Source organism: Acinonyx jubatus, chromosome C2 (genome assembly GCF_027475565.1).
Source record: "Acinonyx jubatus isolate Ajub_Pintada_27869175 chromosome C2, VMU_Ajub_asm_v1.0, whole genome shotgun sequence".
In the NCBI taxonomy this organism is placed as follows: domain Eukaryota; kingdom Metazoa; phylum Chordata; class Mammalia; order Carnivora; family Felidae; genus Acinonyx; species Acinonyx jubatus.
In genome coordinates this window covers 103,077,401-103,102,990 of record NC_069384.1, presented here as the reverse complement: position 1 = coordinate 103,102,990, position 25,590 = coordinate 103,077,401, and the positions used below count along the sequence as shown (strand labels likewise).

Here is a 25,590-nt window from a genome sequence, read left to right as displayed (position 1 = left end):
GAGGCAAGTCTGAATATCACAAGAGAGATCTACTAATTACATTTATGTTCCATAACAAAATGTACTCTAAGAGCCTATATTTTAAAGATTTATAAGAATACATTTATGAAAATATCTCATGTTTTAGACACTTAAATTTTATAGATTCTCTCACATTTATTTCCTGTGAAACAGGAAACAACCTAGTGCTATAGGTATCACCATACTTACTTTATGGACAAAAAGACTGAGATGCATAGCCAGTAAGTGATTTTGCTCAGAAAAAGCCGGTAACAAGCATATTTAGAATTTAAAGTCCAGATTTCTGACTTTAAGATTAGTATTTTTGTCCACATAACAAAGTATTTCTGGCATATGACGTTAATCTATTACACTATTATACTAGCTACTGAAATGAATTTCTTTATAACTTGGAAATGGTTCAGTGTGGATTCATTTCAACTAAATCCAAGAGGGATTTATTTACTGCTTACTATGTCTTAAGACTTGTTAAGACTTTAAAAAAAAATTTTTTTTACACTTGCTAGGATTTGTTTTGTTTTTTGCAGGTGTTATGATAGTACCTTAAATGTCCATCATTTGAGGACATGTTGAATAAATTCAGATACGTCCATAAAATGTTACGCTGTATGGTTGTGGGAAAAGGATTAGGAAAACACTTCATATATTGATATAGAAAGATCACCAGAAATAGTGTTGTGTGAGAAAAGCAATGTACAGACTTGTATGTTACATTTTCGTAAAAAAGGAGTTAAAAACATATATCAATTTTGTTTGTATATGCACTAAAAATCTCTGAAAGGAAAAGGGAGTTTAATAATGGTAATTACCATTATTAAATGGAATTGGATTGACAAAAAGGGGTGTAGGAGGGAGACTTTTTCACTGTATACTTTTCTGTAATTTTTCATTTCTAAACCTTTTGAATTTATTTGTTATTCAAATTTAAAACTAATAATTACAAAAATTAGAAAAAATATATAGTCAGGCTTCACAAAAATTAGAAAAAATATATAGTGGCATTGAACAATAAAGTTAAAAACATCTTTAGACCCAAATGTATCTCTTACTAGAATAAATAAAATGTGTTCCTTTATTTACTTTATTTAAAAATTTTTTTCATGTTTATTTATTTTTGAGAGAAGAGAGACAGAGTATGAGTGGGGGAGGGGCAGAGAAAGAGGGAGACACAAAATCTAAAGCAGGCTTCAGGCTCTGAGCTGTCAGCACAGAACCCGAAGTAAGGCTTGAACTCACAAATTGTGAGATCATGACCTGAGCCAAAGTTGGAGGCTTAACTAACTGAGCCACCCAGATGCCCCTCCTTTGTTTATTTTAATTTTTTTAATGTCTTTATTTTATTTTGAGAGAGACAGAGTGCGAGCAGGGTAGGGGCAGAGAGAGAGGGAGACACAGAATCTGAAGGAGGCTCCAGGCTCTGAGTTGTCAGCACAGAGCCTAATGTGGGGCTTGAACTCACAGTCTGTGAGATCATGACCTGAGCTGAAGTTGGACACTTAACCGACTGAGCCACCCAGGTGCCACCGTCCTTTGTTTATTTTAATGCTAAAAATCAGAAACCAATAAGCAATTCACAATTTGGGGTCTTTTCGTACTTCTATGGAACTTTTTTTCCAGTTTAACTACAGTGTTAAAACCTAAAGAAAATGCTGGCTAAGGACAGGTCAATGAGAAAACTGCAAGATGTTTAGAAATATAAAAACATTTTTATATACTGATAGGTGCTAAAAGTTTAATCAAAATGGGACATTTTATTAAAAAGCAGTAAAGAGCCTGAAAAATAGACATGTAAGTCAGATTCTTTTATCCAATTAATTTGCAATTAGTTTTCTATTACAGAGTTTACTAGTGCTTAGTCTTTATGACATTTTTTAGGCAAAATACTCTATGTAGAATGCATACCAGATTTAAATATAAGACTAATTTCTATGTTTTATTTTCCTTAAAATGAAAACATTAAATTTAAAAAAGGAAGTAAATAGTGGCTAATTAACTTTAGAAATAGCTAATGTCCATTACCTTATGAGAAAGAAGCTTCCCGTCACCTAATGGTTTTCCAGTTGATGCCTCAAAAAGGAAGATTACTTGAAAAAAAAGTAAAGCATTAGTTAGTATATTATATTAGAATTTTTATTGGTAAACTTTAATCCTAATGAGAAATTATTTAACTCTTTGGACCATACAGTATCTATCAGAATAGAAGAGCAGCAGCATTAAATTCCTACTTATTAACAGGGTCATATTTCTTAGAATACTTCTTCCTAAACATACATTCCCTAATTAGAATAGTTATTAATGGTATGGCTTCACTTCTCCACAGGATTGACCATGGAAAGTCCAAATCTAGATGTAATTTTTAATTTTCAGAACTCTGATACAGACGAATATAAGATCATAGACAATCATATTTTACAAAAGAAAAATGTGTCAAGTGCCTACTGTAATACTAGGCAAGGTGTTATGCACTGTTCCGTTCCCTGTGGTCAGTATACTACTGTGGTGTAATTAGTAATTTGCCGGGTTTTTGTCCTGTGTTCCTGGAAGGAAGCTTCAACAACACTTGGAATATCCTGAGTGACAGGAATGTCCTAGTTATGCTAATGGGGAGACTCTTGGTGGGCCCTAGACAGCTTCAGAATTTGGTGTGTGGGAGGGGGCTGGAAGTTGAGTTCAATCAATGTGGCTAATAATTTAATTAATCGTGCCCATGTAATAAAATCCCATAAAAACTCAGTGTTGCTTCCTCATCGGTGACAATACTGATATACTGGGAGGGTGATGTACCCTGACTCCATGAGAGGGCACAGGAGTTCTGTGTTCCTTCCCAGGCCTCATCCTGTGTGTATCCTTTGTAATAAAACTATAATTCTATGCATAGCACCTTCCTGATACCTGTGAGTCATTTTAGCAAATTATCCAATTTGAAGGGGTCATAGGAGTCCCTGAATTTGTAGCCAGTCAGTCAGCAAAATGGGTGGCCTGAGGACTCCCTGAGACTTGTGGCTAGTGTCCAAAGTGAGGGCAGTCTTGAGGAAAATTTTGCCTTTAAGCTTTTGAGTCTGGGTTAACTCCAGGTTATTAGTATGAGAAACTAATTGTAATACACTCAGTTAAGATAAAAATGGAATAGTTGGTGTCTGGAAGGGTAGGATTCACTACACCAACCCTAACTCATAAAAACATGTGGCTTGGGGCACCTGGGTGGCTCAGTCAGTTAAGTGTCCGACTTTGGCTCAGGTCATGATCTCATGGTTCATGAGTTCGAGCCCCGTGTCAGGCTCTGTGCTGACAGCTTAGAGCCTGGAGCTTGCTTCAGATTCTGTGTCTCCCTCTCTCTCTGCTCCTCCCCCCGCTCATGCTCTGACTCTCTCTCTCCTTCAAAAATAAAATATTAAAAAACAAACAAACATGTGGCTTGGGAAGAGAAAGAATGAAAGAATGGGGATGAGGAATGTCTGACTATTAGAAGCCACAAGGTCACCCATGGTATGAAACAACAGCTAAGTTGCAATTAGCTGTGAGAAGTTAAAAGTCACCTATGGAATTTGAGATGATGGATCCATCTCCTGGGGGAGTTGGCTCACTAGACGCATAAGAAAATGCAAAATAATAAGAAAAGAGAAAAATATACAGTCCCATAGTTATTATAATATCTAATAGGTAAAATGAAAGTAAGAGATGGGTCAAATATAGATTCTGGCCACTCTCAAATACAGCCTCTAGTATCAGGGCCCCCACTGAAGGAATGTGTTCGAGAAGATCCTGATTCTGGTCAGCCTGAGGTACAGCCACTATCCTCAGAGCCATTTCCCAAGGAGAAAGTTATGCTAAAACAAATTATAAAAAAGGCTAAAATAATTAGACAATGACAGAAAGGAACATTAGAGATAAGGCATATTAGAGATAGGACCATCAAGGCCCTCATTCCAGCAGGGTCAAAAACTAAAAAATAGGATGAATACAGCAAACATCGGTGGGGTCAAAAACCAGAGGTTGGGTGAACCAAAGGGAGTCCATGTTCATGTTGGTCTCCCAACATTGAAGGCCTTTAAACAAATCTGCTTTATTCATCCTAGTTTGGAGGAATCTGGAAAGCTGTATGGCAAAATAGCAAAGAAAAACCTCACCTCCAATTGTCTGGGGTTACTCAATTTAATCAATATATGGGTTGATCAAAAGGACCAGTTCCTTGGCTCAAAACTCTATTGGGGACCAAGGTCTTATGCATAGGAGTGGGCAAAATGGCCAGGGGCAGAACAGAGAAGTTTCTAGGACTCCTTGATATGAGAGTCCAATGCACTATGGTACCAAAACCCACTGGTGAAGTTCTAATGGGAAATACAATTAAATTGAGAGAACATAGGAAAGCAAGGGTTAATAAATATGGTTAAGATGAAGTCTGAATGAACATTGGAGTGTTTAAACAAGAATTATATGAAGAGGCTGTGTCTCCCTTACCTGAATGTTTAATGGGACTGGGATATTATGTCTGACTTGGGAATATTTCTGCTACCTAGTGTTGTAAAACTAAAACCTGTTAAGCCCTACCGGAAGTCAATTACATTGAGAGGATAGAGAAATGCAAGAACTAATGGGATTAAGTTGAATGTTTAAATGAAAAATGGTATATCGAAGAAGCTTTATGTGAAGTGGTTGTGTCTCCTTTACCTGAATATATTATAGGGATAGATATTGCACCTAACTGGAGAAAGTTTCCCCTATCAAGTATTGCAAAACAAAAGGCATGGAAAATCTACCACTTAAACAATGTTAACAAGACATACAAAACAGAAACCAATGCCTGGATACATACAGGCCTTTAATATCAAATGGTATAGAATAGAAGCTGGAGTGCTAATAAAGATACATTCCCCGTACAGCAGTCTCATGTGGAGTACAGACCGGAGCTTATGACAAAAGCCTGTGAGCACCTCCCAGTGGCAGCTACTAGAACTCTGAACTAGACAATTTCCACTTGGAGGAGCAATTACTAGCTTGCTATCAGACATTAATTGAAACTGCCTCTGAATGAAGAACATAAAATAATCCTGAAACCTGAAATATCCAGGATGTCTTGGGTGATATCAGACAAACACTCTAATGAGGAAGGCAGTGCCCAGAAGAGTTCTATAACAAAATGGAAATGGTTTGTGCAGGAACACACCAGCAGGGGAATGCACGGAGTTACACAGCATATTCCTGAGCAGGTGGACTCTTTTCCCCAGGAATGACTCTGGAACCATGTGAAGAGCTGCAGGATTCGATCATCACTTGAACGGTGCCCTGTGAACAGCTCTCAACTGACTAACAAATAGCTGCTCGGCTGATAGACGGCAGTTTCATCATGAACACACAACATGCTGTTTGGAAGGCCACCACTCTGACTAAAAAAGGTAAAACAAATGGGGTTGGTGAGCTGCACTGCATGCTGTTTACCCTTATGGTCAGGCAAAAGGGCAATGGAAGATTAGCCTATAAAGGGGGGTGCCCTTACTGGGCATGGCCCCATGCAAAATCACTATGGGAATCTGAAGGGTGCATTAAAGTGGGCCATGTCAGTACCCATCAGAAGAACCCCCTTCCAGCATCAGAAGATGATTAGAATCAATGAGCAGATACCCTGGTGTGCTCACTTGAGGTAGCCACTTGGGTTAATGAAGGGAGTGGACTGAAACAATGCAGGGATGGGCCAAATCTAGACATATTCCTTTTGTACCCTCCGAGGCACAAAATGACAACAAGAACTGTTTTGTCTGCCAACAAGACAGATTTAGAGGCTGCAGATGGCTATGGGGAAGATTCCTGGGGTGGGAGGGAATCCTTGTACATAGATGGCAAGTCAGATTGATGCCTGTAACCCTGGAGGGCTACAAGTGGGTCCTGACAGAAATAGATACTGACTCTGGGTTGTGCTTTGCTGACCCAGTGGTAGATGCAAATGCTCAGAGTACTATAAAAGAAGTGGAGAAGATATTACACAGATATGGACCATTGAGTGTAATTCCTTCCGACCAAGGAAGGAACACACTTTACAGCTCATCATGTCCAACAATGGGCAGAGATATAGTTTCTGAGAGTAGTGGTTTGGTAATTAGAATTAGAATGGGCAAAAAAACAATGACTGTCTAAAATGAGAAGAGAGGGAATATAGGCATGAAGAACTAGCTTACACGTCTTCATGAGTGTGTACTCACATTCAACATGAAGTGAACAAAGAGTGTGTCCATACTAGATAAATTCCTCTACAATTTCAGTGGAAATAGGGAACAGGTGGTGAAGAGGATGCTAGTATGACTATGCAATTTTTCCCACAGTGGGAGAATATTGGTATGATACCTATGCTTTTTTCTTTCTTCCCCACATCACCTCAATGTTCTTCTTAACTTGATACAGTGGTCACAGGACAAAGGATACAATTACAATTATCAAAAGCAGAGATGATTCCTAGGCTGTTTTAACCTTCATGTCTATATTTCTAAGGACCTGATGGAGTAGGTTGTGCTTTCACTCCATCTGGCAAATTTGGGGTTAAATGTGAGTGCAGCTATACTGCCTAGTGGTAGAGATAGCCCACTAGCTCTATACAAATGGAGAGAAAGAGAAATAATGGCTGAAAATCAAAGAATAACTAAATGGGCATGCAATGGGGGAATCCAATTTTATATTAATTCTTCAAAAGAGTCTCAGCGCAAAAGCTAGTATTATTTGTTTGTTTTTCCAATATAATTAACTTACAGGGTTATATGTTGTTTCAAATAAATTAAATAAATAAAAATAAATAAAAATTTAAAAGCTGATATGGTTTCGTAGATCAAATACACCAGATGCTTAAGAAGGTGAAGACAACAAAAGACTCACTTCAGACCTAAACACATGTAGATTGAAAGTGAAGGGTTGGAAAAACATTTGTGATGAAAATGGAAGCAAAAAGAAAGCTGGGGTAGAATACTTATATCAAACAAAATAGACTTTAAAAAAAGACTTTAACAGGAGACAAAAAGGATACTACATAATGATAAAGGGAACAATCAAACAAGAAGATATAACATTTGTAAATATTTATGCACCCAACGTGGAAACACCCATATACATAAAGCACGTGTTAACAGACAAAGGAAGAAATCTATGGTAACACAATAATAGTAGGGGACTTTAACACCTCACTTACATTAATGGATAGATCATCCAGACAGAAAATCAATAAGGTAACAGTAGCTCTGAATGACATATTGAACCAGATGACTCTAACAGATATATTCAGAATATTCCATCCCAAAACAGTGGAATACTCATTCTTTTCAAGTGCACATGGAACATTCTCCAGAATAGATCACATGTTAAGCCACAAAACAAGTCTCAACAAATTAAAAAGGACTGAAATCATATTCTGCATCTTTTCCAACCACATGGTATAAAACTAGAAATCAATCAGAAGAAAAAAATCAGGACACAAATACATGGAGGTTAAATAATATGCTAGTAAATAATGAATGGGTCAACCAAGAAGTCAAAGAGAAAATTAAAAAAAAATACATGGAGACAAATGAAACCATAATAGTCTAAAATCTTTGGGATGCAGCAAAAGCTATTCTCAGAGGGAAGATTATAGCAATATACACATATCTCAAGAAGCAAAAAATAAATAAATAAAAACTCAAGCAACCTAACCTTACATCTAAAGAAGCTAGAAAAAGAACAACAAAGCCCAAAGCCAGTAGAAGAAAGGAAATAATAAAGATTAAAGCAGAGGGGCACCTGTCTGGCTCAATTAGTAGAGCATGCAACCCTTGATCTCAGGGTTATAAATTTGAGCCCCAGATTTGGTATAGAGATTACTAAAAAAAAAAATTTTTTTTTAAACCCTGGAACTCTATACCCATTAAGCAGTCTCTCTCTCTTTCTATATATATATATCTATATATATATATCTATATATATCTATATATATCTATATCTATATATATCTATATCTATATATATCTATATATATGTATGTGTGTATATATACATATATGTGTATATACATATATATATGTATATATATGTATATATATATGTATGTATATATATCATAGACACTAAAAAACACAATAGAACAGATCATTGAAACCAGAAGCTGGTTCTTTGATAAGATCAACAAATGAATCAGATCAGAAATGAAAAGAGAAATAACAACTTACACTACCAAAATACAAAGGATTATCAGAGGATATTATTAAAAATTATATGCCCAAAATTAGACAACTTAGAAGAAATGAGTAAATTCCTAGAAACAAATAACTTTTCCAAACAGAAGCAGGAAAAACATAGAAAACTTGAACAGACTGATTAATAGCCATGAACTTGAATCAAAAGTCAAAAAGCTCCCAAAAAACAAAAGTCCAGGACCAGATGGCTTCACAGGTGAATTCTACCAAACATTTAAGAAGAGTTAATACCTATTCTTCTATAACTATTCCAAAAAACACAAGAGAAAATATCTTTCCATTTATTTATGTCACCTTCAATTTCTTTCATCAAGGTTCTATACTTTTATTTTTTGTAGTGTCTTTATCTGTTTTTGGTATCAGGGTAATTCTAGCCTTGTAGAATGAATGAATTTGGAATCTTTCCTTCGAGGATCAGGAAGAAGGCAAGGATGTCCACTCTCACCAGTTTTATTCAACATAGTACTGAAAGTCCTAGCTGCAGCAACAGATAAGAAAAATAAACAAAAGGCATCCATATTGGTAAGGAAGAAGTAAAACTTTCACTATTTGTAAATGACATGATTCTATATATAGAAAACCCTAAAGACTTCACCAAAAAACTAGTAGAACTGATAAATGAATTCAGGAAAGCTGCAGGATACAAAAATATGCAGGACTCTGTTGTATTTCTATACACTAATAATGGAGTAGCAGAGAGAGAAATAAAGATAGCAGTCCCACTTACATTTGAATCAAAAATAGTAAAATACTAGGAATAAACTTAAGCAAGGAGGTGAAAGACCTGTGCTCTGAAAACTATAAAACATTAAGGAAAGAAATTGAAGAAAGATATTCCCCACTCATTGTTTGGAAGAACAAATATTGTTAAACTGTCCATTCTACCCAAAGCAATATACAGATCTAATGCAATCTCTGTCAAAATACCAATAGCATTTTCAACAGAACTAGAACAAAAAATCCTAAAATTTGTATGAAACCACAAAATACCCCCAAATAGTCAAAACAATCTGGAAAAAAGAAAAAAAAACTGGAGGTATCACAATCCCAGATTTGAAGATATACTACAAAGCTGTAGCAATCAAAACAATATGGTACTGGCACAAAAACAGACACAGAGATCATGGATCAACAGAGTTCAGAAACAAGCCTATACTTTTATGGTTAATTAATATATAACAAACGAGGCAAGAATGTACAATGGGAAAAATAGTCTCTTTAATAAATAGTGTTGGGAAAACTGGACACTAGCTACATGCAAAAGAATGAAACCACTTTCTTACATCATGCACAAAAATACACCCCAAATGGGTTAAAGACCTAAATGTGAGACCTGAAACCATTAAATTCCTAGAAGAAAACATACACAGTAATTTCTTTGATATCATTCATAGAAACATTTTTCTAGATATGTCTCCTCTGGCAAGAGAAACAAAAGCAAAATTATACTATTGAGACTACAACAAAATAAAAAGCTTTTGCACGATGAAGGAAACCACCAACAAAACAAAGAGACAACCTAATGAATGAATAGAAGATATTTGCAAATTCTGTATCCAATAAGGGGTTAATTTTCAAAATACATAAAGAATTTATACAACTTAACACCCCCCCAAGATAATTCATTTAAAAATGGGCAGAGGAAATGACCAGACATTTTTCTAAAGAAGACATACAGATGGCCAATAGACAAATGAAAGATGCTTAACATCACTAATCATCAGGGAAATGCAAATCAAAACAAGATATCATCTTATACCTTTCAAAATGGCTACACACACACACACACACACACACACACACACACATGCACGTGAAACAACAAGTGCTGGTGAGGGTATGGAGAAAAAGGACTCTTCATGCACTGTTGGTGGGAATACCAACTGGTGCAGCCTCTATGGAAAACAGTATGGAAGTTCCTCAAAAAATTAAAAATATAATTACCATATGATCCAGTAATTCCAGTACTGGGTATTTACCCAAAGTGTTTATGTTTTCATAAACACTAATTCAAAAAGATATATGCATCCCTGTGTTCACTGCAGCTTTATTTATAATAGTCAGGATATGGAAGCAACCCAAGTGTTCACCCATAGATGAATGGATAAAAAAGATGTGAGATGAAGATAGATAGGTAGATAGATAGATAGACAGACAGACAGACAGATAGATAGATAGATAGATAGATATACAGATCTATAATGGAATGTTACTCAACCATTAAAAAAAATAAAATCTTGACATTTACAACAACATGGATGGATCAAGAGTATATAATGCTAAGTGAAATAAGTCAGTCAGAGAAGGACAAATACCACATGATTTCATTCATATGTAATTTAAAAAACAAAGAAAAAAAGAGACAAAAAAACACTCAAATATAAAGAACAAACTGGTGGTTGCCAGAGGGGAAGTGGGTAGGGGGATGGGTGAAATAGGTGAAGAGGCTTAAGGGTACGCTTATCATGATGAGCACTGGCTAATGAATTGAATTACTGAGTCATTATATTGTATACTTGAAACTAATATAACACTGTATGTTAATTATACTTGAATAAAGAAAAAAGAAAAAGTGAAGCTATATATTGCTGAGACCCCACCTGCTATTGCAACCTGACAAGACTGAATGTAATTCTATATACCTGAGTAGCTTTGCCTTGGAAGACATTTTAGTTATATAATGTGATGATGGATTGGACTAATTATTAGTGACTAGAGTGACTCTGGTAAAGTACCAGTGTCTTTTCACTCATTTTCAATACAGTATAGCACTGTCATTGTTGGTAAGATTGTAATATTGATATTGATGGACAAATGTATTGGAAATATCTGAGTTAAAAGCCTCCTATCCCAAGGCCCCTGACTGGCTCAGTTGGTTAAGTATCCAACTTTGGCTCAGGTTATGATCTCACTGTTTGTGTGTTCGAGCCCTGTGTTGGGCTTTGCACTAATGGTGCAGAGCCTGCTTGGGATTCTCTCTCCCTCTCTTCCTTTTCTGCACTTGTGTTCTCTCTCTCTCTCTCAAAATAAATAAATAAACATAAATTAAATAAAATAAATGAATGAATAAATAAATAAATAAACAAATAAATAAATAAATAAATGCCTCCTATCCCTAGTCCACACTGACTCCTCCAAATTTTAGGAATATTCATACAAGTACTATTTTTGAGAATGATCCTTTTGCTATAAGGGATCTATGGTCAAAGACCAGGAGTGGCCTGTGGTGTAAGAAATAATTTGTTTGGTCTTTGTCCCGAGTTAATGGACACAAAACCCTTGGAATTTCCTGAATGATGGGAGTGTCACTGTTACACTAATGAGGTGACTTTCAGTGGGCCCCTAAGATAGCTTCAGGATAGGGGCTGGTGACCAGAAAGACCAAGCACATGATTAGGGGATTGGGATGTTCAGCTCTCCCCCTAACCCTGACCTCTGGAATGAAGACTGAGTTCAATCACATGGCCAGTGATTTTTGTAATTGTGCCTAATTAGTCATGTAATAAAAACAAAACAAAAAAACTCTGGACACCAAAGTTCACTGAAGCTTCCTGGTTGGTGAATATATGGATGTGCTGGGAGGGTGACCACTTTAATTTCATGAAAAGAGGGCATAGAAGCTCCTAGACATCTCACTATGTGTATCTTTTATAACAAAACTGTAATCATAGATATAGAAACTTCCTGAGTTGAGTCATTCTAACAAATTATTGAAGCTGAGAGAGTCATGGGAGCCTTTGTATACGCAGCCAACTGGTTAGAAGTAAAGGTGGTCTGGGGATGCACCAAGACTTGCAGCTGACATCTGAAGTCAAGGCAATCTTGTTGAGGACTCTTCCCTTAACATCACAATTTAATTGCAGTATACTCCATTGGGGTAAAAAACAGATGGACTACCAACAATCGAGAATCTCTGTAAGTGATCAATATTATTTTACAAATTAAAATTCATGGCCTTACCACAGAATATTCAATTCAAAGTTCCACAGTACCAGAATGTTTGGTTTCGATCAGAATTTTGTTTTTATTTTTTAAAGTAGGCTCTATGCCTAACACGGGCGAGATCAAGAGTTGTGTGCTCTATCAATAGAGCCAGCCATGGCCCCTCCCCCAAATCTTTGCATCCAGCGTTGGAGAAATCTCTTAAAGAAACCACATTTGTCAGAAACACTTAATTTGAGAGCTCAGCTAGCTTTCAGTCTGAGAATTTCTCTGAACTCATGAGGGAAGGTTCCAGAACTATCTTTTCCATATCCCCAGCAAGCCCATTGATTTTTAGAGTTACATTAGGAAAAAGAATACATGCAAATAAGATGCAGTCCATAAAATAATTACTTTTTAATTGGATCACCATTATTATAGCATTAATTCTAATTTTTTCTTTTTGACGGCTGTTAACAATGATTTCTCATCCTAACTGATAGCTGAGGGAAATAACTCCCCTATTGAAATGGAGCAGATATTTTGAAATTAAATATTTTCCATAGATTATCAAGAGTTGGTTTTAAGACAGACAAAACATTTGTTTGGAAACCACGAAATATTCAATGAGATCATGTAAATTTTAAAATTCCGCTATATAAAAATGAAACCTTTAGTAACCTGTAACAGCTCAATTTCCCTCCAATTATCTCCAAAGCTACTTAGCCCTGGGCCTTACTTCACATGCTCTGATTTCAGGTGAATGGGTATTTGGTACCCATACTCCTCTACCTCTACCACATTCTTCACCGATACATTGTCATTCTACCTGCCCAGCTTTCTCTAAGATATTACTCTATCAACCATCCCCATTTTCTCCTGGACCTTTACCTGCACCTTTTTGCCTGATTCATTTTGAGTACTACAAACACTTCAAAGTTACCTTCATTCAAAAAAAAAAAAAATCTTCCCTACTCTTGAATAATCTGTTAATTCCTTGCCTCTCTTAATGCTAGACTTCTTGAAACAATAGGCATTTCAGCTTTTACAACCCCTATCCACTGTTCAACTTATTACAATTTGCTGTTCTACCTTACTACATGATGCGAAGGCTCTTGCATGGATCACCAATGACCCCTATGTTTCCCAATCAAAGAGTCTATTTTCAGTTTTCAAGAGTCTACTTTTAGTCTTTACCTCCCAGCAGCATTGGGTGCTCCTGACCATCCTCTTTCTTGAAACTCTTATGCAGGCTACATATAACACTGTTTTCTCCTGACCCTCGCCTATTTTGGACCACCCCTCATTCTCTTTTGCTAACTCCTCCTTATCTGGTGACCCTTTCTTCTAAGCTTTTGTTTTAAGTCACCTTTTCACAGCACATATTTTCCCTGATTTCATCTACTTTCATGACATCAATCATTATATAAATAATGATAATTCAAAGTTCTCTATTTCCAACCTCAGCTTTACAACTTGAAGTAGGTCCAGTTGTAAAAATTACAGGAGATATTGCATTGAAGCAGCCAAGAGCAAATTCTGCCTCTGCCCCCTCCTTTGTTTCACCAAAGGCTTCTTCTAATCTCAAACATGACAGTGATACAAAGAAAAGTGTTCTTTTCTCTTTTAAAAAGATTTTCAGGGGGTGAGGGGAAGATTGTTGGGAGTGTTTTGGTGATTCTCTTTAAGTGATCTCCAAATTACTCCAATCCAAGATTCATCCCCAATGGAGTAATTTCATATGATCAAACATGCAAAAAGTTTACAAAAATGAACAGACAGAAATGGCATGAAATGCCAGTGGCATGAGTAGTCAGGCAAAGAATTGAACAAGTTATACAGATCATAAAAATGCCAAAATATGTATGACATGATAGGTAAATTCCAGAGGTCACACTTCTAGTATATTATTAGCTGTTAGTAAATCTTAGGAATGTTGAGTTTGAGGTCACTGGCTATATTCACAGAGGAAATAATTTTGTAACAATAAGTTATGTTTTAAAATTGCCAATTTTGCTCAGAAAAGTTAAAAAGAAAAATACCATAACGGAATTTTTAATTAAGCACGGCAACAAAAATTTTTACATTTTGGCTTCCAACAAAAAAATGCTTTGGGCTTGGCTAAACCCATTTTCTTTTCATAGCTAGACAAACTAGTAACTTCTTAAAAATAAAAGCATTCCATCCTTTGATGACTGCACACATTACAAAGAGATGGAGGTATATGGATGGACTTGCATACTTCTTTCCACAACTGTAGGTGGCCCTGATCTAAGGGAGGCTGGACCTGTATTTTAGTGTTAGTATGTAGCAGAAACTGGTAGATAGAACAACTAAGGAGTTGGGGGCTGAAAGAGTTGCTTCTAAACATAAGTAACTGCTCTCTAACTTCTACTCTCCCCTTATCCAGACATTTGTTTCAAAGAGTCATCCAGACTAATATCATAGCCTATCTGTGCAAGTGTTTGAGGAGAAGGAAGTCAAAAGCAGTAGTATCTCCACTACTTAATCAATCACCCAAAGTGGTAGAATACTGTACTTGGTCCAAGAATCCTGCTTAGAAAGGAGCTCCCAAATTAGGAAGGAAGCACTGTTTTCGTATGTGAATGGCCCCCCTTGAAGGAAAATTTCATAGGTTAAAGATTCTAGGTACTTCACTTGTGCCTTCTATTATTAGCACATACTTCTATTTAACCATCAATGAATACTAGCTTCTTTTAAAAGAAACATAAGGAAAATATTTTCCTACTCATTTTATATCAGTTTACAATAATAATTTTATTTTGGTCTTTTTGATTTTCTGTTTACAGCCAAACAGAATTGCATGATTATCTTCTTCAACAATCAAAATTTATGTAAGTAAAACAGATAATTTATTGGCACATAATCCATATTTCTGAAAATGTTGACGATTCTTTCTAGCTCTAAAGTGCTATGAATTATCAAAGTATTAAAGAGTAATGAAATATGTTTCAGATATGAATTAAATATAGAAAAATTCAGAATAGGGATGTCTGGGTGGCTCAGTTGGTGAAGTCTCGGACTCTTGATTTCAGCTCAGGTCATGATCTCACAGTTGGTGAGTGTGAGCGCTGCACTGACATCATGGAGCCTGCTTGGGATTCTCTCTCTCCCCTCTCTCTCTCTGCCCCTCCCCTGCTCATGCTGCTCGTGCTTTCTCTCCTCTAAATAAATAAATAAAATGAATAAATAAATAAATACATAAATAAATATTCAGAATAAGGTATATTCAGTTGTAAATATAAGTTCCTTATTACACCTTCTGTCTAAAATATGCAGTGTTGAACAAGAAAAGTACAGACAACTCATAATGATCACTGGGATTTTCAAATTTAAGTTTATTGAGAAAAAAATCTGACCTCCAAGTTATTAACAATTAGTCATCGTAAATGTGTCTGCTATCTAGATACTATCTTACTTGATTCTCTTTTTTAGCCAGAAAGGAAGTCCTTCAAAAATAAAACAATCACCAAATGTCCTCTCTCAGAGAAGGTCTAAGGCATGAAGACACAAACTCTGCTTAGGAGAATTATATTTCTACCAGTATGAGACAGGATGGGATCTGAAAGTACTGAAAATTAAAAAGCCGGAGTTTCTTAGCTCCTGAATTAAGGTTTCCACAGCATGAACTAACAAAATTAACCATCACGTCAGATTTTTTTTGTAACGTGTCACAGTGATAAACAACATTTGGCAATATGTACCAAGAGAGAAAAACAATTATTTAATGTTTTTTCCACTAGGCTTTGGGAATAACTCACTCTCACTCTTACCTCACTGGCTCTGCTTCCTCTCATCCATCTCTAAGTATTGATGTGCTCAGTCTTTGGTCCTTTCTCTGCCTATACTTACTTCTTGGATGATTTCTTTCAGTGCCATGGCAGCATCTGTATACCAGTGACTCCCAAATTTGTATCTCTAGTCCCCAACTCTCTCCTGAGTCCTAGGCTTGTCTAACCTACTGTTTACCCTCCATTCCTGCTTGAGTGTCTGAGAAGCATTCAAACTTACCATGACCAAAATAGAATTCGGTTTGTGGACCTCCTGTAAACTTCCTCCTTCCCCATCTTCCATCTCATTCATCCAGGACAAAAATGCGTGCCTCTTCTCTTTCTCTCATCCAACATCCCTACCATGGCCAAGTCTTTATATGATCTGGTTCCTGCTTATCTATCTTTCTGTCCTCTCCTCCCACTCTCTGCCTAGCTCATGTTGACCTAGTCCCATGGACTTCTAGCAGTTCCTTTTACATGCCAATCATCCCCACCTCAGAACCTTTGCACTTGCTTGTCCTATAGTCATTCCCCTACCTCACCTCCAGCATGCTCTATTCCATCACCTTGCATTTTCTTCACAGCACATATCATTAGCTGACTACTTATTATAATTTGTATGTTTATTTGTGTGCCTTATTCACTGTTGTATCTTCAACTTCTAGAAAAATACCTGGACATAGCAAGTACTCAGTATCTGTTGGATAAATGTCATTGAGATAGAGCAATGCCCTAAAAACATCGTGTCACTGTACTATGGAATTCCAAATCATCAGACATATTTATATTTTTTTCTAAATACTAATGCAATCTATATTTTTAGATGAAAATTTTAAATTCATAACTTTATTCTATTTAATTAATTCAAAAAATATATAAATATAAAAATATTTATAAAAATATACATACATATAAGCAAAATACATAGCACAATGAAACACAATATTTACTGTATTTACTGTTACCAAATGAAGGAAAAGGAACATTTTAAAAGATCACAAAACTTAAAAAGTAACAAGACATTTTTAGGACTCACAATCATGAACTCAAACTCTCTACCAACAGCTACTAAATACATAAAGATTTATTACTTACCAATAAGCTTTGATGTTGTGACAGTACTTATCTGTTCTATCAATTGGGTATAATATGTCAACTTTAGTTCTTTAATTAATTTATGCTTAGGACAAATAGGAAGTTCATAATTCTTTCATATAAAGTGAATATATTAATAGATGAGAAAATAAAAGAAAGGAAATTTTACAGTGTTAACAAATTTCATGGAAATGTGACATGGAAAATTATAGAAATACACTTACTTTTTTCATCAGCTTTGTCTTTTATTGCTATGGTATCATTACTCAGAGATACAGTCTGTGCATTCAGAATATCTGTTCTCATTCCAGGAAATTTTGGAGAAGAAATGAACCGGCCTTCATAAGAATATAAATAGATACCACCACCATCTACAAGAAGAAAATGTCTAAAAAAAAGGAATAAAAATACATTCTCAAATAGAAGCTTACTCTATTTTCATTTTTATATGAGAGAATAGTGTATTCTTTGGAAAAATCTAAATCAAATTTTTTTCCTTTGAAAATTTATGAACATTGCAAAAAACAATTCAAACAACAAAGAGAAAGCAAAAGATCTCTTGCAATTCTATCTCTAAAGAGATAACTTATGGCAAAGTATGGGTGTATTATAATTTCATTTTATTGTCATTGCTTTTTAAAATTTTTTAAATGTTTATTCATGTATTTTAAGAAAGAGAGAGAGGGCAAGGGAGGGGCTGAGAGAGGGAGAAAGAGAATCTTAGGCAGGCTCCATGCTGTCTGCCTGATGTAGGGCTTGATCTCACAAACCATGAGATCATGACCTGAGCAGAAATCAAGAGTTGGGCGTTTAACCGACTGAGCCACCAAGGCACCCCTATTAACTCAGTTCTGATAGACATTTATTTTATTTCAAATTATTCACTGTATTTTTTTGTTTTTATTTTGTAATGTTTATTTTCACAAGAGACAGAGTGTGAGCAGGGGAGGGGCTGACAGACAGGGAAACACAGAACTCGAAGCAGGCCCCAGGCTCTGTGCTGTCTGCACAGAGTCCTACCCAGGGCTTGAACTCACGAACCATGAGATCATGACCTGAGCCGAAGTTCAACGCCTAACTGACTGAGTCACCCAGGCGCCCCTAAATTATTCACTGTTTTAAAGAATGCCTAGTGTATGCACATCTCTGTATGTCTACTTTATTTCCTTAGTGTAACTTCTAGAAATGTAATAATTGGATGAAAGGGCATATACTTAAACAATTTTATTTATTTTTTTATAAAATGTTTTATTTTGAGAGAGAGAGAGAGAGAGAGCGCACACGTGAATGGGGAAGGGGCAAAGAGAGAGAGAGACAGAGAAAGAGAATCCCAAGCAAGCTCCATATGTCAGTCCAGAGCCCTACATGAGGCTTGAACCCACAAACCATGAGATCATGACCTGAGCTCATGACCAAAATCAAGTCAGACGCTCAACTGACTGAGCCACCCAGGCACTCCTACTTAGAAAATTTTAATCTTTATTGTTAAACTGCCCTTTGAAAGGCTGTAATAATTTACAATCATACCATTGCTATATTGGAATGCCTATTTCCTCAATGCTGAACACAGTATTACTTCTTAAGATCTTAAGTTCAAAAATTTAATATCCTTGATTCAGAACTATTTCTTGATCCAGGAATTGCTCATTGTTCTTTCTTGCCATGGAACAAATATATACATTTTAATTAAATTAATACTTGAGTACTGGTATGTAGTTTATTTGATTGAAGGCTTTGGCCCTTACCCATTAGTGTATGAAAACAATATTTGCTAATGTTGACAAATGATACATCATATTAGTATAAATTCTTTCTTTGTTTCAATACTAAAACCTTTTTCTATCCTGAAAAAGACACTATAAGTTTTTAACCTCCTTGTGAGTAAACAGTTTTCAAGGAGCAAAGTTTTCTCAGTACAGAAATAAGACAAGCCAATAGGTGGTAAGGAAATTATTCTTTAACTGCCTAATTAGTTATGCCATTAACAAATGCCTTTACTAAGAGCATATTCAATAAATACACTTATAAGTAATGTGTAAATGAATAAATTTGGAACTGTTTGAATAAAAATAATTTCAGAAATATGGTGTTTTAGATAGCTGAAATCTTACCTTTTTAAGTGGCAAAGACGTCTTTTTCATATTAAAAGTTTATGATATAACTAAATAAAGAAATATATTTCAATTTCATTAAACAGATGGTACAAAATTTGACACAATTTTCTTGATCACTCAAGGTCATCAATATGATGACCATACTCTTCAGTAACTGTTTAACTGATAGCTTTGGTATACAGGAGAATCTGTTCATGCATCAGAATAATGAAGCTATTCAGCTATACAGTTCTGTGCTTTTAGTTTTCTCTATGCTGCTTGCCAGGCAGTCACTTTTCTTCTTGTCCTTGTGCCAGCCTCTAACAGCCCACGAGCATTCCCCTTCTGGTTTGCTATTTATAAGAGGCCGTGGGCTAGAAAACCTGATAGCAACACTATTAAGAGACTGCCTAGGTGGTGAGTAAAGGAATAAGGAATAAAGTACACGGTTTTAGTGCAAAGATTTCACGGGTAGCTATATTAGGTAATTGTTGATTCTATTTTCAAACTTTATTCCAGGTTTCATTGGATTGTAGCTTTCTAAAACTGATGGTTCAGTAGGATATCACTGTACTTGACTGATGACAGTTTTCATGAAAAAGTGTGGGTTCCTGAGCCATAGCTATTTCAACCTTACTCTAGTTTGTTGGCCCGGTGTTCTATAGTCCTGTATACACTGAAAGTGCGGGTAAAGAATATTATTTTTGAAACTTCAGGTCACAGCCTAGTAGTGGCTCATAAAATCAATGTGTTTCAACCAATATTTAAAACCAAAAACAAGAACAAAGGGGCACCTGGATAGCTCAGTCAGCTAAGCATCTGACTTGATTTTGGCTCAGGTCATGGTATCACTGTTTGTGAGTTTGAGTCCCGTGTTGGGTCTGCACTGGCAGTGCGGAGCCTGCTTGGGATTCTCTCTTCTCTCTCTCTGCCCTCACTCTGTTCTCGCTCTCTCAAAATAAATAAATAAACTTAAAAAAACAAAAGTTTTTTTTAAAACCTTTTTTTTTAAAACGTTGTTTTTTAAAAAAACAAAAGGTGTTCAAAAAAATGAACACCTTTTAAATTTCTCAATTAAAAATTTTAGTGTAGTAAATGCTAATATATATACATAAATTTGTGTATATATATATATATATACATATATATATATATATGTATATATATATATATATAAAACCTATATATAACCCTCAAGAATTTTTTCAGAATGTAGAGAAATTCTGAGAGCAAAAAGTTTCAGAACCACTGACCTAACAGCTTATTCTCTTACTTTTTCTTCTTTAAAATAAATAGAAACAGGGGCGCCTGGGTGGCTTGGTTGGTTAAACGTCCAACTTCGGCTCAGGTCATGATCTCATGGTCCGTGAGTTCAAGCCCCACGTCGGGCTCTGTGCTGACCGCTCAGAACCTGCAGCCTGTTTCAGATTCTGTGTCTCCCTCTCTCTCTGCCCCTCCCCTGTTCATGGTCTGTCTCTCTCTGTCTCAAAAATAAATAAAGGTTAAAAAATAAAATAAAATAAAATAAAATAAAATAAAATAAAATAAAATAAAATAAAATAAAATAAAATAAAAAAATAAAATAAAATAAATAGAAACTGACTGACTCCAAATGACTAATATACCATTCTGTAAATGACATGCTTTATACAGTGTTTTACTGCAATCTGAAATATTTCAACCCCAAATTCAATTGTCAAACAAGATAAACAAATTACCTTTCTGCCTGCAGAATTAAACTAACAGTTCCTTCTTTTAGATCAAATATAAGAGGTGTATTCCAGTTCTTCGTACTAAAAGACAAATAAAAAGGACACTTATTAACATTTAAAATACCAAATGCTTTTTAATAAATAAATAAGTATTCATTTTAAATAGTGTCTTCAGTTTCACAGTAACTGTATATATTTCTATTACAGCACTTGGCACATTGTTCTGAAATCATTCACTTACATGTCTGTATCCCTGACTAGAAACCAAATTCTGTGTAAGTAGTAAGTACTCAGTAGTAAACATTCAATAAATGTTTACTCTAGGCATCACAATATGTGAATTGAGGAATCGTAAGTGCAAGTTCTGTCATTTATTAGCTATGTGGTTTGGGCAAGTCATTTTATGTTTCTTATCTGATATAGTAGCGGCATGGCACAGTGAGGAAAGGATGAATTTTTGCCTAGACAGATCAGGATTAGCAATCCGGTTTCACCACCTATTGTCCATATGATCTTAATAAGGTCAACCTCCTAAGCATCAATTTCCTTATTTGTAAACTGAGATAATGACGACTCAAAGTGTCTAGCTAACTGCCTGTTACATACTAGATAGTGAACAAAGAGACATTATAATAACAATTAACATTATGAACATGAATATTTTTCCTGTAGGTCTCCCAGTGTCATTGTTGGGCTAAATGAAGATTTTTGTGAAGCATTCTGTAAACTGTAAAATACTATATAAATGTAGGCAATGATCATACTTATTGAATAAATTGATAAGTAAATAAACAAACAATTCCTTTAGTTTTTATAATAGGGATTCAAAGATAGGAAAGGGGGAGAGAACATTTACAAACTGAAAGACTCACCCCAAATAATCAAAGTTGCACAGTTTAAAATATTTTATCATTCCTATATATTCTGACTTCCTCTCAATTACTTTCATGGAACCAATTCTTTAAATCAGATTAAGTCTCATATTCAGATCCAGAAAATGGGGGAAGGGAAAGGCTGCAGTAAGTGGGCGCACTGGTGGGAAATTAATATTGGCTAATGCAAAGAGTCTGATACCTATTTCAATAAGTAAAGGCGTGTGCAAAACAAAACAATGAATAAACTATTAATAATAACTAGGCCTGGGGTCACAGGTATGATAAAAATATGTGCTTTTGTACATTAGAAAAAATATCATAGCATGCTTCATGTACATAGTCATTAAAACTAACCTTCATTCTTTGATAAGAATAGTGATTGTGGATTTTTTTAATGTCCCCTTGCAAAATATCTGAGAGTTATGACAATGGAGATAGGTATATATATATATGTGTGTATATATATATATATATATATATATACACATACATATACATATATATGTATATATATGTATATATACATACACATACATATATATGTATATATATGTATATATACATACACATACATATACATATATATGTATATATATGTATATATACATACATATACATATATATGTATATATGTATATGTATATATATGTATATATATGTATATATATGTATATATATGTATATATGTATATATATGTATATATATGTATATGTATATGTGTGTATATATGTATATATATGTATATGTATATATATGTATATATATGTATATCTATGTGTATATATATATATATATATATATATATATCTGCCACAGAAATATAAGCTCCTTAAACCACACTGTCAAATAGAGCAAGAGTATTTTCTATACAATGATATGAAACTTCAAATGAAAATTTAACAAAGAATACTTATATATCATGTTCCTTTTTCTGGAACTTCTTTTCATATAAACCACTATACTGCTTACATGTTTGTTTTAAAAATTATATTTTTATTACTAAAAAAGGGCAACAGTTAGTAAGAACTTGGACTCAAACCCTAGCTCTTCCTTTAGGAAAGAAGTAATCTGATCTAGAGTGAGTTACTTAAATACTCTCTGTGTCTTTCAGTTTCTTCATCTTGGAAAATGGGAACGGTCATACTCAACACACAAGGGTAAATTAGACCATGACCAAAAAAGACAGTATAATAGAGCTCAATAAAAGATAGTTTTTGTTATCTAAAATACTAGTAGGTTTTACAATTTAGTGAAATATATTTTGGTGACGATCAGTCTCAGCACTATCTCATTCCCACTACTGCTCCCTGGTATTTCACTTTCAGAAATATTTTGTGCCTTAATAAATGTCTTGACAAGAGAGGGGAGGCAAGACTAACTTATAAAAGAATAAAAGCAATCTTATATTCTGTCATATATTAACTGGTATATGAAGATTAGGGTGACAAAAAAAAGTAAAGAGACAAAAAAAATTAAATAACAGCTGCTAAACTTTCGGTAAATATTTTAAAAAGCCACCTCTGATGCAAGTAACACATGATACTGATCCTCCAGATTCAAACATTCTGTCATTGCCAATAAACTAGCAGAATAAACCCCTCACATGGGGTGGTTAAGAGACCTACTGTCTTCAAACGAACCCTAAACTGAAGAGATCTTCTCTATTTGACTCAACCCCATGAAAATTAATTATTCACATTACTATGTGCGCTAAGTGATTGTGAAATTTCTTCACATCCGATAATCCCTTCCCTGTATATCAACTGTTTACCTAGGTATCTTTCTTGACTTTTCCCAAAGTCATACTGTTGTTCACTTTCATGTAAGAAAAATATTTCCCTTAAATTGAGCTGCTTATTTCTTTATCCCCTCTCTTCTCTGCTTCTCCCATTTAATTCTTCCAGGGTTGGCTGCTGTCCTAAGTTGTACATTCTGATTAGTAGTAGACTTATGTATAGTGAGTGAGAATTTTTAATAATTAATTATACCAATTTTTATTGTTAATAAAACTGTATACCTTTGTCTTGCACATTACTGGGCTTAGGAATTCAAGACACTACTACCCTTCATGTTTTTTGATTCATTAATTTATCCAAAAACATTTATTTACTAAGTACCTACTACATGTTGAACACTAGGTGTATAGATGTGACTAAGACACATGTAGTCCCTATCTTCAATTTTATACTCAATGATTATAACCACATAATGTTACAAATAGAAGCACAAAATGTAAAAAACAGTCCCTAACTATTCACAATTCTTGAAAGTATCAGAGTGGTTACATTAGTTTTCTGGATAGTTGAGAAGTCAGCTGGTGGCATGCTAGAGCCAGCTTGTACCAAGTGGTGTATTTTCAGGAAGTTTGTAAGCCAAGTATTAAAAGCTATTATTGGGGCACCTGGGTGGCTCAATCAGTTAAGCCTCTGACTCTTGATTTTGGCTTAAGTCATGATCTCACACTTCATGGGATCGAGCCCCACACCAGGTTTTGTGCTGACAGTGTGGAGCCTGCTTGGGATTTTCTCCCTCTCTCTCTCTGCCCCTCTCCCACTGGTGCTCTCTGTCTCTCTCAAAATAAAAAAACTTAAAAAAAAAACTATTATTTAAAATTCAATTATATAAACTTATACTTAACATATTATATTCAAAAACAAAGATAATAATAATCCAAACTTATTCCTTCCAGATTATTTTATTACATTTTACTATTATCTATGCACTTGAGATTATATACATCTGTTGTGTCCATATGGTGGCAATTCTATATAATGGTTTGCTACTATGCATCTCTTTTCAATTCGGCCTTCAGTGACATCATAATGGTAGCTTAAACTGGCCATGGTAGAAGTATTTACATTATAGAAGTAGGTAAACACTGCAAATTGGGTTTGTTTGTTCATTTCCAGAAAGCCAGTTCGACACTTTTCAGCACATATTGAGTTACACTTTAAAAAATACCATGTATATTTGTTTTAGGCACAAGTTTCTTGGATGTACTGAATTATTCTCCATTTTCAAATACAGGTAGATTGAATATATTTTCTTCCATCATTTCTGGACAACTCTGGATTATCATTATGAATATCCATGATTACTTTGGGCTATGATATTAAGCTTGAATACTTCTTTGTATCCCTATTGAACATCTTTCAGCCTATTGTCAGGCCACTAACTGTCCCTTCTCTTCCAGTGGTTAGGTGGGTCTTTTTCCTACCATTTATCAGCTGCTCCTCTGGGCTATGAAGTTATAGTTGTTGTACTAAATTCCTTAGAACTGTGAGTAAAGTAAGAGTAAACACTATCTCAAAGAAGGTATTTTCTATTATAAAAATGATTATTAACTCATGCACAAACTTTATTAGGTCGATTTTTAGTGCTCATAGCTCATTTTTAAACCATTTCTTGGTTGGGAGTTAAGTTTGGAATAAGTGAGGTTTTAAGCAAATTAAGTTTAAACCAATCCATGTTGATGTGAAAGCTTGAAAATAAATACCTCATCACAGACAAAACTCTGGATTTTTAAGAAATGCAAGATGCTTACGAGAACACATAACATTGAAGAGATGTTGAAACAACTAAGTGTGCATAGTTCAAAGATGCTTTAATGACTCTATCACGGAATTCCAGTAAATCCACTGCATCATTAAGAACGTTACGAACCTAAACAAGGAAAAATGAAATACCAACAAACAACATTAAAATACATCAAAATTTTAACCAGGTAAATTAGTAAGATTTTGAAGCATAAAAAAATTCAGGGGCACCTGAGTAGTTTAAGCATCTGACTTGATTTCGGCTCAGGTTTAGGTCATGAGATGGAGCCCTGCATTTGGTTCTGTGCTGACAGTGTGGAGCCTTTTTGGGATTC

The 25,590-nt window shown here is 34.9% G+C and overlaps 2 protein-coding genes across 11 annotated transcripts in view; one reads left to right on the top strand and one right to left on the bottom strand.

Moving 5' to 3' along the window:
• The window catches only part of CC2H3orf80 (chromosome C2 C3orf80 homolog), a 68,251-nt gene extending 50,815 nt beyond the window's left edge, over positions 1–17,436 (top strand). For 2 of the 6 annotated variants that reach the window (XR_008297850.1, XR_008297847.1), the window contains 3 exons: positions 5,247–5,414; positions 14,960–15,004; positions 17,350–17,436. The gene's annotated coding sequence lies outside the window, so the exon portion shown is untranslated. Of the gene's footprint in view, positions 1–5,246; positions 5,415–5,953; positions 6,730–12,091; positions 12,144–14,959; positions 15,005–17,349 lie in introns of those variants that run through there. The other 4 variants (XR_008297848.1, XR_008297852.1, XR_008297849.1 and 1 more) reach the window with 4 other exon arrangements.
• Positions 1–25,590, bottom strand: part of IFT80 (intraflagellar transport 80) — a 134,424-nt gene that overhangs the window by 19,295 nt on the left and 89,539 nt on the right. For all 5 annotated transcript variants that reach the window (XM_053221254.1, XM_053221255.1, XM_053221257.1 and 2 more), the window contains 4 exons: positions 25,264–25,382; positions 20,850–20,924; positions 17,263–17,426; positions 2,041–2,105 (listed from right to left, as the gene is read on the bottom strand). In XM_053221254.1, coding sequence (XP_053077229.1) covers positions 2,041–2,105; positions 17,263–17,426; positions 20,850–20,924; positions 25,264–25,382 — 423 coding nt within the window. The remainder of the gene's footprint in view (positions 1–2,040; positions 2,106–17,262; positions 17,427–20,849; positions 20,925–25,263; positions 25,383–25,590) is intronic.